General features: G+C 40.0%; 1 protein-coding gene across 2 annotated transcripts in view; it reads right to left on the bottom strand.

Moving 5' to 3' along the window:
* prkx (protein kinase X-linked) overlaps positions 1–16087 on the bottom strand; it is a 52133-nt gene that overhangs the window by 14817 nt on the left and 21229 nt on the right. Inside the window, exons 6-8 of one of the 2 annotated variants that reach the window (XM_046382077.1) lie at positions 12809–12866; positions 8725–8802; positions 5255–8386 (exon numbers count right to left, since the gene is read on the bottom strand). In XM_046382077.1, coding sequence (XP_046238033.1) covers positions 8261–8386; positions 8725–8802; positions 12809–12866 — 262 coding nt within the window. In that variant the 3' untranslated portion in view covers positions 5255–8260. Of the gene's footprint in view, positions 1–5254; positions 8387–8724; positions 8803–12808; positions 12867–16087 lie in introns of those variants that run through there. The other variant, XM_046382078.1, reaches the window with a different exon arrangement.

The raw sequence follows: 16087 nt of genomic DNA on the forward strand, positions 1-16087 counted from the left end.
GAGCAGTGTTGTGGTTATTCTTTGTGACTTGTTTGCTGAATTAGGCTAATCGATGGTCTGCACACTATCTAACACAGCCACAGAAATGCAGTTTTATAAAGAAGACACATTAACTCTCAGGAATTAGGATGATTCATTGACTTGTGGTGGGCCAACTGAGCTAGGCAGCAGTGTCTGGATGTGTTCCTGGCCAGAAGGATGATGAATCTCTGAATCTCTCTCTCTTGTCTTACAGCCATCAGCCTGTGTTTAATGTTTCCTTCCTCCAGTGCCAAGAAGATGTCTCCAATAGCACTGAATCCCACATTGTGCTCGACAGCAAAGCGTCCGCCAAGCGCCAGGGCATCAGCAAAAACACTTACTTTCTGTGTCAAGGGGTCAGAAGGCTAACTGGGCTTAATGTGCAAACAAGCATGGCCGAGCAGCTAAGCAGCATCTCGGGGGAGGAGAGGGGGGGGGCCTAATATGAAAATCCATCAATGAAGTTAAATGTTTCTAAGGATAACAAAGCAAGGAAAGAAATACGAGGCCCGCATTCAAAACACATGGGAGGTATTTGAGGGAAGTTTGGATGATTGAGCTCCTACTGGTGCCTTGAAAATGGGCTTTCTCCAGAGGTTTGGTTTGATGTGAGAGAGAGAGAGAAAGTTGGGAAGAAAGAGACAGCCAGACTAGAGTGAGTGTGTGTGTGTGAAATAGAGATAGTTTTTGTGTGTCTCCAGAGGACTTAGGGGACAGAAAGGAGCAACGTTCAATCACATCCAGCTGTTGAGCTGTTGTGCTGATGGATGGGAAGCACCGGGCATGTGTGTCCATTCCCTGAGAAGGGAGCTCCAGTGTAGAAGTGCACACAAAGAGGCAAACAGCACATAACAACACAAACTGGCTCTCTACTCTTTTTTCTTTTTCTTTTTCTTTTTGTGGATTGGGCAAAGCCAAACCTGTCATTTTAAAAAATACTGAACGCGAACGGAAAAATCCAAAATGCATGAAAAATGTATGAATACGTTTCTGTGCTCGCTCAAAAGTTTTTTGTCAGTTCAGATGTTATGCTGAATGTATCATGCTATTGAGTCATGCTTACCATAATTTAATAAACTAATGGTTTCCAGGCATTTCATTTAGGACTCAAGCAATATCTTTGTTTTTAAAGGGCTGGTTCACCCAAATAACACAGCCCAAAGTACCTAAAATAAAACAAACATATCTTATGTGTAGTATTCACTCTGGAAGTTTTTTAAAATGTAGAAAGAATAGATGCTATTTTTACTTTGCTTGATCCACAGTCAACAGTCCACAGTGGGACCTGTGCATTACGCAGCCTTTTGTAGTGCTTGAGCAAAAAGAAATTAAATTGCTGGCCCACCATGAATGTGAAAGATGTCAGGCCATTCAAAGAATAGGATTAGAGAAACAGGGGCCTGGTGGCCAGAGAGGGAAGACTCTCGGGTGTTGGTTGAGCCTTAGACCATGGAACCTAGCTTTTGGGCTTAGCTTAAAAAGATAAGCTGTTAAAAACTAGGACGTGAGTAGGTTTTGTCAGACTGAACCTTTACAGACTGTTGTGGTGAAGTCCAAAGGTGAAAATCTCAGTTTAAATGCCAATTTAACGAGAATAACACAAAATGTTCACATTAAAAGTCCTAAAGATTATAATCAAAGGTTATTGTGAAAATACTGGGCCTGCTGAGTTTTATTTATTTTTTCCAAATGTACCACCAGTGGTCACCCCAGGGTGTCAGTGACTACGGCTGGGTGGGTACATTTAACTGACTTTCAAATCAAAGTGAACCAAAAGCCTTGTCCCCTTGTAATTACGAGAGTCAGACAATGAGGGAGGAAGTGGGCGAACATGACCAAACGTGACGCGCCGTATGCGGACATTTCTTTTTGAATCACGTCGGATTCAAATCCCGCCCTGTTTATGTCTTTTATTTTGTTTTGATTGAAAGATCACCCATAGCGGCAGAAACCACAGACTGTGCATTTAAGAGATGCTCGTTATAGCGGGGTTAGTCATTATTTAAAACACTGACCATACAATACAAAATACTGACTGTTTTCCAGGTCTTCCTTCACAGAAATCAATAATTTATGACCAAACTTTTTCTTTCACTTGGCTTTTAAAGAGAAAAGAGCATGTCTTTGAATGGGGGTAAGTGTGCCTGCGGAGTCTTGCTGTGTCCCAGCAGGACTAACCCCAGTTGGGGGGGTGGTGGGATGGTGTGTTGAGGCATCATCTCTTTCCCAGCAGGGGTGTGGTGCATTCACAACCTGTACTGATGACAGGAATCCCAGGTGACCGCTGCTGACGTGACCTCAATGCTGACTTGTTATTAGAGCGATATCACAGGGCATGTAAACAAGCGTACCCTGTGGTTTGGCCGGGTGGGGCTTCACACGGCCAATGACACTAAAAAACCTTTACAAGACAGGGTCAGATGATTTACAGTGTATCTAGCGCCTTAAATGTCAGATTATCAGCCATTCCATGTTGTCTTCTTCTATGATGAACCTTCCTCCTGAACAGAGCCGATCAATAAGTTTAATCAGATGTCCGAGTGGACAAATGACTTCAATATGGTGAGACAGGACATTACATAACAGTCTCCTTCTGCCACAAGGAGCTGCTAAGTCATCCGCTATAGCAGTTTCATTAGTCTGGCTTTTCAAGACTTTTAGTACTGCATGGATGAAAAGTTGTTTCGGAGGAAGCCAGTGATGGTTGGCACAGAAAAATAAAAGCTATTTGTACACAAAGACAAAGTGCCTTTGCCTCCCGGAATCCAATGAGCACCATTTATCACTGCCTTGAAGGGTTTGTGGAACCTAAAAAGCAGCTTTTCTCAACCTCAACTAGTCCATGACCCCTGTCTTCACCTCATGTAGGACCCTAGTGGGTCCATCAGACTCAGACATGTTGTTATACCAAGAATTGTTCAAAAGCACAGATCTTCAAATTCTAGTGGAAGTCCAAAATTTCTAAATGTTTCTGAAATAATGCAGATGATTTACATGAGTATATTTCCATTTGATGGGCATCTAGCTAACTAAAAAGACAAATAAGGCTGACAATCCAGCCTTCGGTGGTGGATTTTATTTAAATACAATATAGGCAACCCGGTGTGCCACAGCAACAAGCTACGATAGGGCAAATAGATTGTAAATTCATCAAAGTAAGATGTTGTCTGAGAATGTATAACAATATTTAGAATATTCAAACACAGATAGCTTCGCATTAAAAAGAAAATCCCGCTTCTGTTAAGCATGTCACGACCAGAACCAGTCAGCGAGCCAAAAGAGCAGTTGCCTGCGGACTCCCGTTTATTTCTGGCCTGTGGCAAAAGCACTAATTACGTCTGCCCGCATTCACAGCTTCCATTTACATGGAGAGTTCAGGAGGAGTTCATTTGGATTTGATGGGACCTTATCTGTGATGGAGACTGCCGTTGTAGAAAATCCAAATGGACTCGAATTGTTCTTGCTGCCTCACGCTGTAGGTGGTTTGGTTGGGAGAGTAAGATGTGATGGTACCTACTTGTATTAGTGTAATGTGTTTCATTTCAGGGAATCTAGGATTGTGAATGCAAATGAGACTCACAAAATTGCTGTTTTCCTGAATAGTTCATATGAAATAAGACAGTGGCCTATCCTGGGTTGAACCAATGAGTGTAGGTGTACTAACACACATCAGGCAGTCTTTAACGCAGCCTTGATTAATTATTTTTTTTGACATCACTCCATTAGCCGACTATTTGAACCGTGCAGCTCCACCGTCCTAACTGTCAACACTTACAGCGAGACTAGCAGAGACTCCAGACAAAACATGACTCACTTTTCCCCCAGTAAACTTAATAACTCTCCGTGAAAAACCAGTGTTCAGCACATTAACACTAGTCCTTCCTTTGGGTTCCAGAGATAGAGAGAGAGGAAGCTAAAGGTTATAGAATTGACCATAATCCATGTAAAAAAAAAAGCTGAATTAAATTGTAATTAGACTTAAGGAGATACAGATGACACCAGTTACCGGGAATAATCACACCTCCACTGGAAAACACATGGTAATGGTTGGGAAATGCCAAGTCAGGGGTTTCCTCTCACCAAGGAAAAACCGCCAACACCTTCCTGTTATCAAAACGTTAACTATAACCAAACATTCTTAATATTAACCATGTGAGCATTAGGTTTAGGTGAGGAAAAACTTTGGACATTCCACACGGCAATGAGAGGAACTGCAGCATTCATGAGTAATTCATGATTACTCAAAATTTCCCGGTATAGACAGACTCTGGGGTCACAGACAATTTTATGGAACTTACTCAGTAATGAACTGTGTCCTACGTCATTCCAGAGAGGAAAAAGAAAAAAAAAAAAGTTGAAGTTAATAGAAACTGTAATCCATTTCTTTAAAAACTGAAATTTTGGCCTTTTTTCACCTAAATGTTTTAGTATCAAAATAGACTCTTGCAGTCAGTAATGTATTCTTACTATATCCATATCATGAGAATATTCAAAATATACTGTGTTCACATAAACATTCTGCACATAGTGGTATATCAATATGAAAGATCAAATGACTATGTGTGATGTTATCTCCACCATTGTGCTTCCCCTTAGCTAGCACTGAATTAAATATTTTTTTTTAGCAGTATTCCCTGGAAATTCTCTACTTCCAGGGGTTAAAACCAAAGGTTCACTGTGAGACAGGTTGAATTATTTTCTAAATCGAAATGCAATACCACAGTACAACAATAAAGGGGTCTGGCTGCTAAGTATTGTGCCAGGGACCCCTGTCAGGTTAAGTAGGCCTTTGTAGTATTATAGTTCTCCTTTCTTAGTTCCTTTGATATGAGGCCTTCTGTTGATTTTGTTGTAATATTTCAGTCTTGTAATGTTACATTTTTTCTGAAGGAAGGACAGGACAAGAGAAGAAGAGATCACGGTTCTTTCTTTTCACTTCAAACATTTCCAAAGACTGTGCCATTGCTTAAAGTTCCATAAATCAAGCTATAAAGGAAGTTACCATATATTAAAAGGCATTGCTATGCACCTGGTATAAAACAACATATGATTATTCTGACAAAGTAAACATTGTAAAGGCAGAGGTTGAGAAATGTAAAGCATAGTGCTGGAGGGTAAAGACAACACATTCATTGTACAAAAAAACCCCCAAAATGGTTCTAAATAAGTGAGCACCACCCAGGTTCCTCTACTCAGCAGAAAAAGCTTTACATACAACATGGTACATATAGCAGGCATTATGAATTCCTTTTATTCATTATTAAAAGCTACATATAAACAGAAGACACGGAGCTGTGCAGGCCCATACAGTAAACTGTACATGTTCAATGCAGAAGGGAGGACATATTGATAACACCTTCGAAATCAAGCGACTAGAAGTTTGTCTCGTTGATAATGAATTAACAATATAGGATTGACTGGTACACGTTTCTGAAAAACAATGGCAATATGTCAATATGAAGCTTCCAGGATTTTATATTTACCTCATAAACTGGAATTGAACCATTTTCCAGGTGTACAGTGAAAGTGACATTTTAGATAGGTTGACATTATTGGATAATATTATCACAGATATATCAGTGTAAACAACTTATAAGAAATATGAGTTAATATAAGAGATATACGTTATGTTTTGAGGTCATTTAATGTTCTCAGTTCCCTGTTTCATTTCATGTTGATAATAGTTCAGTTTATAGTTTTGGGACCGTATTCTTAAAGTATTGCATCTTACCACTAGAGTTCTTCCCCAATGACCCTAAAAGCTGCCGCTCAAAGTTCTTCTTAAAGGGAAACTCCACTAAAAAGGGAGCTGAGTGAAGTCTGAGCCAGGTTTGGACAAGAGAGAATCTGTTCTCTCTGGTTCTGCCGTATCGTCAAATGTCCCACTAAGTGCAAAACGTTGTCACTACCCTTTAAATTTAAGGGTCCTTATTCAAAAATGTTTCCATTTGTCACGTGTTTCTGATTCACAAGAAGAAAATTAGTCGACATTGCTCTCAAGAATCCTGATCCGATCAGGCTCTCAGAGGGATACAACGGAACCACTGCGGTGAGGATGCAAACAAAACTACATGACAGGAATGAGATGCGTTTTAGTTAATGGCGATGAGTGTGGCGGCAGAATGAGGAAACACATGGAGCGATGAAGAAGTCAGGTTTCTTACTTAACAAATCTTCGGGATTATTAAGAGAAAATACACACAAAAAAACCCCCACAGTGTTTAAAATCTTTACTCCTATACAGTCAAGCAACAACATCCAAAGGTAACACACACACCGATGAGAGCTAATGTTATCAGCCATATTTCACAACAGTATTCAGGTTGAAACCAATGAAAGGCTAGCAATGGTGACAAAATGCTCAAAAAATAAAACAGAAAATAAAACCAGGGTTTTGTTCAGACCTATATGAGCTTTCTCATTCATTATACTGAGATGGTAAGTAGGAGTCACGACACAGAGGGCTCTTGCAAGAGAACGCAACAAACGCATGTGGGAGCCGTGCGCGACAATTTGTGAGGACTGATTATTCGTAAAACATGAGAAAGAACAAAGAAAATAAATAGAAAATTGGTCTGACACCCTGTCTACACGGGCCACATAACGGCTTGTACTGAGCTTACATGCTTCAAGTATTTTCTTCAGTTTCACGCTACAAAATCCTTTGTAGACACTAATAAAAGCTGCTGCTGGCTAGAGCTGCAACGGTTAGTTGATTAATTGATTAATCAACTAAGGACATCATGTCCTCACTAACACAATCAATTGATTAATTGATTAATCAACTAACCGCTGATAATCTGTTAATCGTTTTGATAATCTGTTAATCGTTTCGGTGAATTCTTTTCAAGCAAAAATGTCAAACATTTGCTGCTTCCAGCTTCTTAAATGGAAGGATTTGCTGCTTTTCTTTGGCGTTTATAATAATTAATGGAGAGCCATTAGTTGCAGTCTTACTGCAGACATGCTGAAGTCACCATGAAGCCAGTGTAGACACTGTATCTCTGCTATCTGAAACATCATGTCCTCACTAACACAGCTCCTTGACCTTTTTTTCGACATAGCGCTGTTTTTTGGACCACCAATGAGATCCTTTTAGTTGAGTAGCGGTTCTACAAAAAGGGGTGAGGTCCATAAATCACCTTGCACTATGATTCTAATGGCAGCAAACAAAATAATGTTTTTTAAAGGCTTCTATTGTCCCAGAATAGAAAAGGAAACAGACTATAAACTGAAGCGATCATGATCAGAATGTGAATACTGCATGTTTAGCTGTAGAGTGAGAAGTTGCACCTTTAAAAGCATGTCAGCAATGATGATGATGATGATGATGATAATGATAACGATGATGAGTGAATGCAAAATGTCACGGGGGAAAGCGTAGTTCATTTGTAGAACAGCTGCGGCTGTAAGGTAATAGCAAAGTCCCTTGGCTGTGATTAAACCGGTTTTAAAAGCCACGACAGGAAATAACAGAGCTGGGAAAAGAAAACTTTACAGTAGGAGACATGGCAGCACATTCAGCAGCACCTCACATGTACCGAGAGCCCCGTGATTTAACTTCCATTAGCACTGCATGGCTGAGAAAAGCGCTATTTTCAAGTGAACTTTACGTAATTGCGAGACATCACGCCCATCAGGCTGTGATGTAAGGCACCTTTTCAACAAGTGCTACCGGTCACGCATTTTCAAATAAAGTGGCTGCCTTATAACAACATACAGTGTTACAGAGTCTAAAACTGCACATATATGACTACTGGCTTGTTTACAGTTACAGCACCAGTCTAGAGTCACATAAATATGACCGCATGAACATTTTTTAAAAAAGAGATTTAAAAAAAAAACCCAAAAAAATATGATAATATTTTAAAAAAAAAAAAAAGACCTGATTATTCTCTGCTTTAAACCTAGATATAACAGTCTTTTGGTTTCAGGAACCTTTTTTATTGTTTTCTTCTTTTTTTTTGCATATGAGCAGGCTCAGAGAATAAAACTGATAAAAAAAAAATAATTTTAACAGCAAGGTTCGACTTAAGTCGGATAAATAAAAATATAAAACGCAAATCGTTCTGTGGTATGACACACGTCACAGTATCATTTGGAGTTTGTCTTCGGGGAGACCATTATTACAGATAAAATGCGCCTCCCCTCGTTTGATAAATAAGGATTTTCTCCATGATAGTACCTGTAACCTTACAGTATGTTGATATTCCATCAATACATAAACCAGGCTGAGTGATCAGAAGTTCTCGAAGATCTCCAAGTCCTTCTGAGGCACTGGAGGGTCTTTCTTCCAGTCATCCTCTGGGTACACATCAAAGTTAGAGGTGTCACCCTCATGGGAAACTTTCGGAACAATGGGAGGCTGTTGAAACAACGAAAAAGCAGATCATGTGATCGCTTGGCTTGCTGTCGGGGATGTTTAGACTATTACAACAATTCTGATGAAATATAATAACTGCACACACAAGCATTTGTCAAGTTTTAGCTGAATGCCCCAAATGTTGGACATGTCAATATATCAAAAAGAGTGTTGGCGATCACCTAAAAATACAGACAGCCTAAAGATGTATTGATTCAAGTATTTTTTTTAATTGATAAATTGGCAAGTGTTAAATGGCGTTAAGTAAAAATATAAAACTACAGCATTCTAACTTTGGTGTCAAAGAGGAACTTAAGGAAACACTTGAAAAGAGCCCTCACCTTCAGTTTTCTCAAAGGAACTGCCTCCCAGTCAATTGTCTTGAACCACCGATGCTTCTTCACGTCGTCCGCTCCGTTCTGAAAACAGAAACACGCTGCATACAGATATTCTCCACAACCCAAACATGAGGAACACGGAAAAGTCTCGGACGTCTCGGACCACGACTGCCTTTCGACGGACGCTTAACGTATCCCGAAGACGGCCGTGTTCAGCGCATCTGAACCATTACAAAAACCAATATGAAAAAGGTTCAAAAAAAAGGAAGAAAGTATCATCTTCCAGCATCTTCGCTTTGATATTAACAACAGATAGCGCATGTTTAACTTGCTTTAGCTGACATGTGCCACCACAGGAATTACTGGATCTCCTGTTTGAAGAAATCGTTCGGGAAAGCAGCCTAAGCACACATGTTATTCATCTGTTTCTTCCTGTGGTTTACCTCCAGTTTCCTTCAGTATGAACTAAATAAAACAAAAAAGAGAAAAAAGGTCTGCCTGTATGGAGTCCAGAGTGTGTCAATTAGACAGCTTTTAAAATGTGACTGACTAATAAATCAATCATCTTTACACTTTTACTGGCTATTAATTAAACTGCATTTAAATGAGGGATTAATAAAATCAAATTCAACTTGTCAGCTCTAACTTTTTCTTTCTTTCTTTTGGTCTTTTAATGATAAAATAATAGTGATTGTAAAAATAAAAAAATAAAAAAAAAAAAAAAAGGACCAAAATTAAGTCCAACAGAGCAGCAGCAGCAGGAGCTCTGATAGGCCAGACCTTACACTCAGCTCCTGCTAATACGTGACAGCTGGCCAATCAGAGCTCCTGCTGCTGCTCTGTGGGTCAGACTAAGTTTTAATTTAATTTAATTATATTTATCTGAGCTGAGCTCCCTGCTTGTGTGTGCGTCCATGAGATATTATGCATGTTTATAAGAGGCGAAGCCACGGGAGCGGAGCGAACAGCGTGCGGACGCTACTTTTTTTTTTTTTCAGTTTAATCCTATAATTTAAGTTGACCAGCTGTTGGCACATATCCGGCTGATGTCTGGTCAACAGCAGGAGCCGATAAATTAGTGAGAACCGTCACTTCCTGCCCCCGCATGAGCTCAAACTAGGCACGGCAATGTTATTGCTTGGCGCACCATTTAAGTCGGCCAGATGAAGGGTCGCCGGAGGATTAATTTTCATGATGATCCTCTAATTTTTTTCTATTTTTTTCCCCTCTCATGTAATCAAAATTTCAATTAGTCCGGTAATTTGGTTCATGACAAGAAATTGCAAAACTACACATTCCCATGGGCCTCAGCTATACTACACTTTTAAGTACTGATTTCATGTAAACAAAAGATGACGAACATGGTAATCATTTCAACCCCTTAAACATGAGCATGTTAGCATTGTCGTAATGAATGTACGCTGGTGTTAGCCTTTAGCTAAAAGCATTGCTGTGCTTAAGTCAGTGTCTGCTGGCATGACTGTAAACTGTTAGCGTAATGCTGTTTTTTTGTTGTTGTTGTGCAGGTCTATTGTTTTAATTAAAGTTTAGTTAGTTAGCTCCCGCTTTTTGGTCATATTGCCTAAGCTTAAGTACAGTTTAATTTTCCACAATTTTATAAATAATAATGTTCACAGAAGGACTTAACTTAACCTTTAAGAATTGATTTGAATAAAACTGAATCAGGATCATCATCAATCATTAAAATTCAATTTAAATGAATGCCTTTATAAAAGCATATTAGATTAGTACAATTTATCACTGACCACGACTGTGATTGCAGTACTGGCTCAGTCTAGCCTGATTACATCAGGCCAAACAGCCTGTGACTGAACAGCATCATCAGTGTTAATGAGCAATGTGACTGGAATATTGGCAGCCACAAATCAATATCGTCTTGTCTGGGATTATGTGAAGTTAATCACTGGGCTTAGAGAAGAATTTGTTTTATTGAGAGCAGTTCTCATTCTCCCACTTCTTTCACTACTGTTAATTGAAATGCTCCAATCCTCCGTCTGAATGGGAATTGAACCCCCCCCCAGTTTGATGAGTGATGAAGGGGGCAGGCTCCCAGTAAAATGTGAAATGTTCACACTATTTTCCACTCTGTAATTCCTCAGAGACATCACTAAGAAAAAAAAAAAAGGCACTCTACTTCCAGAGGCTGTACACAATGAAATTAGTCTAAATCCTTTTCTTCCACATTTCAGACCTTCTTCTTCTGTGTTTAAATTCTGTAGTACAGCTGTTACAGAAGTTTTAAAACAAGTCAAATAAAGCGGATTTGCGTTCTTTTAATCCTCCCAGCGCAATCAGCTAATATCTCACTTAGCTGAAGGAGACTCAGTGAACATGAAGCGGCAGTTTGAACTCTAACAGTAAGGGTCAGTATGGGGTAAAAATGCCGAGGGTAGAAATTCTAATTAATTACTTCATTGTATTGATTCTCTCTTCTGAGATATTTATAGTACCTGCCTGAGACCTAGGTACTCTTACCTAGTTGCATAACCCTGTCTCAGATCCAATTTCAATTTCAGATTCAATTTCTGAACCCCCGAACAAGCAGACAGTGGCAAGGAAAAACTCCCTTTTAACAGGAAGAAACCTTGAGCAGGACCGGGCAGGTAAAGTTAACTATACAGATGTTTATCAATTTATCTATTAAGACAATGCATCAAACAAATGCTGCATATACACACTGTACCTTTAATATTGTACGCTCTGGTACCAGTAACTTTGATGCGCTTCATAGCATTGTGGTGGAAATTAGCATGTACATCCAGGTGTCATGTTTCCGTCCACCAATAAATACTGCTGAGTCATTTGAGACCCGGCAGTGAATGGCAATTCTGCCCTTTTCCCCACTGACAACAAAAGCCAGATGTTAGTGGGTGTTAGTGGTTTTTCTTTTCTTTTTTTTTTTTTTTTTGGTCCAACGTGACTGGGAGGAAGAGAAGAAGGCTGTTTAAATCTCTCACATTTAAAGTATAGCTAAGAGCAGACTAAAACTGCCATATTAAAGCACGGGGAGTGTGCAAACAACAAACCACAAACTTCAGGTTCTTTTTCCACTGTGGTCCATATGTAATTTCGTTTATCTAGAAGTAATTTGTGAGAAAAAGCGTCGATCTATTCATCTGGGTCACATTCAGCTCACTACAATGTCATCCCTGCTTCCCAGCAACTGCGAGCAATGTTTGGACATATTTGTGTCTTATTTGTGGAGACCGCTGTGGTTGTGTGGAGCCACGGAGAGCGAGACTGAAAGCACTACTCAAGACATGAAAGAAGTACTTGCTTGCACAGGCCTTTACAAGACCGTTCAGGGGCTTTCAGCTACATCTCACGGAGTTCTGTAAATTTTCTCGATGAACTTTTGTTCAGTTGTCGGGAAGGTTTTCCTTTTGTGTGACCTAAATGAGAAACTCTGGTCTCATGATTATGAAGCTCTGGAAAAGGCTAGTGAGTGGACGCGAGAATTAAAACGAACGTATTTTTTTGAGTAAAATACATCACCCTCTTTATCCTCTTTGCTCACAGTTAATCATCTGTACCACAACTGAACAATAATAAATTCGATGGCAGTAAAGGACACTGCTCATTGTAGTGAAGATGCAATTACATTAGCTATTATAAAGCATCAGGTCTCAACCAACCATTATCAAGGAGAGTATGATAACCATTTACTTATAATGTGTCATTTGCTGGAGTGCTAAAACTATTGCAGACCGTTGATACATTTTCAGTACCACCAGTTTAAAACAATACAACATCTGGATTCAGTTTGGATCTTCTGAGGACGGATTTTGAGGCAATTTGAAGTATGTTGCCCCATTAGGGACAAACAATATTTAGATTAAAAAGTCAGACAAATTACAAATAGAAGCACCCACATGCAGACATTCTTCCTGCTGGAAGTGAAGAACCAAACAAGGCTTCTGTAAATTTTTTCTTCATTTATGACTAATTGGAACCTAATGGAGACGTCCTGGTCCTCGAACTGCTCATATCAAACTACCTACAAAAGGGATGTAACACGGCGAAGCTACCATGTGGTTCAGAGAGACACAAAGTCGAACAGACTCACCTTCATGTTGCCTAGCCGCCTGGCTCGGTCAATGACCAGAAATTTTTTGATGAGGTCTCTGCGGGGGAGAGAGAGGGGAGGGAAATGAAACAGTCAGTGAACTCAAAGTTGAACAGTGTGTCTCTGAAATGCTTTCTCACACACTCTCTCACAAAGAAAAACTTGTCAGAAGGTCCTCCCCCCCCCTTGTACCGTCAAAATGACAAATGCATCCTCAGCAAAGGCTGCCCGTAGACAGTGGCGTGGGCGAGCAAAATGAGCTGCGTCCCTTTGACAACCTTTTAATTGAAGTACGCTGGCGCTCTTTTGCAGACATAGCCTTTCTAAGACTGTAAACTTGTGCTCGTGATGTAGACATCCATGAGAGGTGGGATGAGGATGAGTCACGGGAGGGGGGTTTAAAATGGCAGAGTGTAGTCTTTCTGATGAAATGTGATAGCTGCTGACGAACAGCGAGCTTTTTGATGAAGGTACCGTATCTCAACAGCCGGAGAGCTGCTGACATGCTCATAAATACAGCGGCTGGATGTTGACAAGTCAGCTATTTCTCTGTTTTTGACTAAATCCCTCCGTTGCTTAAAGGCCTTTGGAGTGATATGTCACAGAAATATTTTAATCATCTCTTGGGGGAGGGGAGGGAGGGGATGTCTGTATTTATGCCTTTTCGTGGGTTTCATGAAGGAGAATTTATCTGGAAATAACGAGGACAAAATCAGAAGGGTGGGAGCATATCAAAAAAACAAAAACAAAACACACAAAAAAAGGCTCCCCTATATATTGAGGTTCATATCCCCAACAGACGTTTGCTTCTCCCTTTTCCAATTACAGTTTTTCAATTTGAGGTTTCCCTTTAAAGCTGAGCGAATAACTACTTTATGCCAACGATATTAATGTAATTATCACCAACTGCGCAGTTCACCCTCAGCTCTAAAAAAGCAAATTAGCTTCTTCGAGCTCATTGTTTTGGTTTTATGGCCCCCACAGGCTCAGCTCTCATCAAACACATTTCCAGCAGCACCAAGCAGCTGTTTTTAGTGAAAAACCTCCGGTAAACCCAATTTAAACTATCCGTACAGCTGTTGTGAGAATTCAAAATTTGCAAATTTGCAACAAGCTATAAATTGTACTCCAGCAGGGGGGGCGTTAATAAGTAACGTGTGACAGAATTGGATTTGATGGAAAACTGGGGAAATAAGGTAAGGAAGCTGTTTGCAGCAGCTGCCTTACAGTAATTTTAAACACATGAGGCAGTTTAGGCACCACAAACGAACAGTATCACATCAATTTTACAAAACAGAATTAGTTAAGGATTAGACTATGTATGTTGCATGACAAAATATAGTTCTTATTCCGCTATTTGGCAAAGGATTGAGCCAATAAAGAGCATGACAGTTCACAAGCTCATGGAGACTATATAATAATAATAATAATTAAATGAATAAATAATATTATTATTATGACAGTGGCACTTAGGAGAAGAGTCAGTTAGCCATTAAAGTCCCGCTAACACATTCTTGTCAGCGGGCTATGGAAACAAACTACATGCAAGTTTCCCAGGAGAATTCATGGAGGTGGTGTAGGGGGCATAAGGTCAGGAGGACCTAATGTCAACATGTCCGTAACAAGTTCTTAACAACCGACTAATTTTATGACTAATGCCTTACAAGGCTTTCAGTGTTTTCCCATTGACGCATACGTCGTCCAGCTGGGTGAAAACAGAAGCCTGCTGGGGGGGGGGTCGAAAGGGAGGCGGGAGCACAACCTCTGACCGGGTCGACCGACCCATTCGGATCACGACGGGACCGCCCACAGTAGGATGCAAGCTGACTATCATTTGAATTATCGATTAAACTTCCAAATATTTCCTTGATTAATCGATTAATTGGTTAATATCTTCAGAATATTGTGAAAAATTCAAATCACAATTTCCCAGAACTCAAAGTCACAGGATGGAATGTAACTAAGTACATTTACTCAAGCATTTTGAGGTACTTGTACTTGAGTATTCCCTACCGCCACTACTTCCTTCTACTCAATTCAGGGATAAATATTTTTAGAATACTTTTATAATACTCCACTCCATTTATTTGACAACTTAGTTACTTTGCAGATTCAGTTTAATAATACAAAATATAAAATTAATTATGATGGAATATTACAGATTAAGATAAAACTTTACTGATTCCAGATGGAAAATCACAGGTTACACCAGAAGATAAACTATATAAATTAGACAACAATAAAGTTATAAACACATTAATGCATAAATAACTGTAATCCAATAATATAGGCCTACATTATTCTCCTGTTGGTATATTTTGACGCTAATACCTTTGAACTAAGACATTTATTGAGGTACAGCATCTGATAAGCTGCGACTGAGACAATTAATCGATTATCAAAACTGTTGGCAACTAACTTCCCTATGATTAACCAACCGATTAATCGACTAATCATTGCGGCTCCAGTTAAGCTTTAAGGGTTTATCGATATGGATGTATTTCAGTGGGTCTCCAAAGAGACGCCTCAGCATAAGAGCGGATTAGAAAGGGAATATGACTGCACTGCAGCCTTTGTTGGAACGGCTAATGGTTAGCTTCTGGGCAAAAAGAAAGAAAGTCTGTCACATACAGCATTCCAAGATCTAAACAGTGACAGTGACACAATGCTAAAACAGTTTCGAAACTGTTTTAATGTCCAGCCATCCAAGCCGACAGCTGGCCCTTATGAAAAACTCTTGACTTTTACAGCTGGGGGGGGGGCAGGGGTGGTGGTCACATGTTCTTCAGTCTGATTTTCTATGCCAGCAGCTGCTCCCTGCTGGAAAGAGCACAGCAGTCCGCCTTCAGTCCTTTCACTTCTTGATGGATGGAAGTGTGTGACGTGGAACTCTGTAAGAATGATTTAAATGGCTGAAATATTTAAAGAAAGAAAAAAAAAAATCCTTCTGTCTGCTGGCCGCAAGATAGATGGCTTAGCAGAAGGAAGCTGCGGATTCGCTGAATTATCAGGGGAAGCGGTGTGTGTCTGGCCTCTCTGGGGCCACTGTGTCAGAACTGACTGAGTGAGTACGAACACACACACACATATATATGGACACATACACACACATCTAGAGTGCGCTGAGCCTGTAATCTTGCACATTCCTGCACCCTCCAGCTGGTCTAATGGGCATTATTAGTGGTTGCGGGGGGGGGGGGGGGCAGTCCAAATCAGCTGGGTGTGTCATTAGTGACTGCAGGTCAACCTGAAGCCACTCTTTAGCTCCAGGGAGCTCAC

Source organism: Scatophagus argus, chromosome 24 (genome assembly GCF_020382885.2).
Source record: "Scatophagus argus isolate fScaArg1 chromosome 24, fScaArg1.pri, whole genome shotgun sequence".
Taxonomy (NCBI): domain Eukaryota; kingdom Metazoa; phylum Chordata; class Actinopteri; family Scatophagidae; genus Scatophagus; species Scatophagus argus.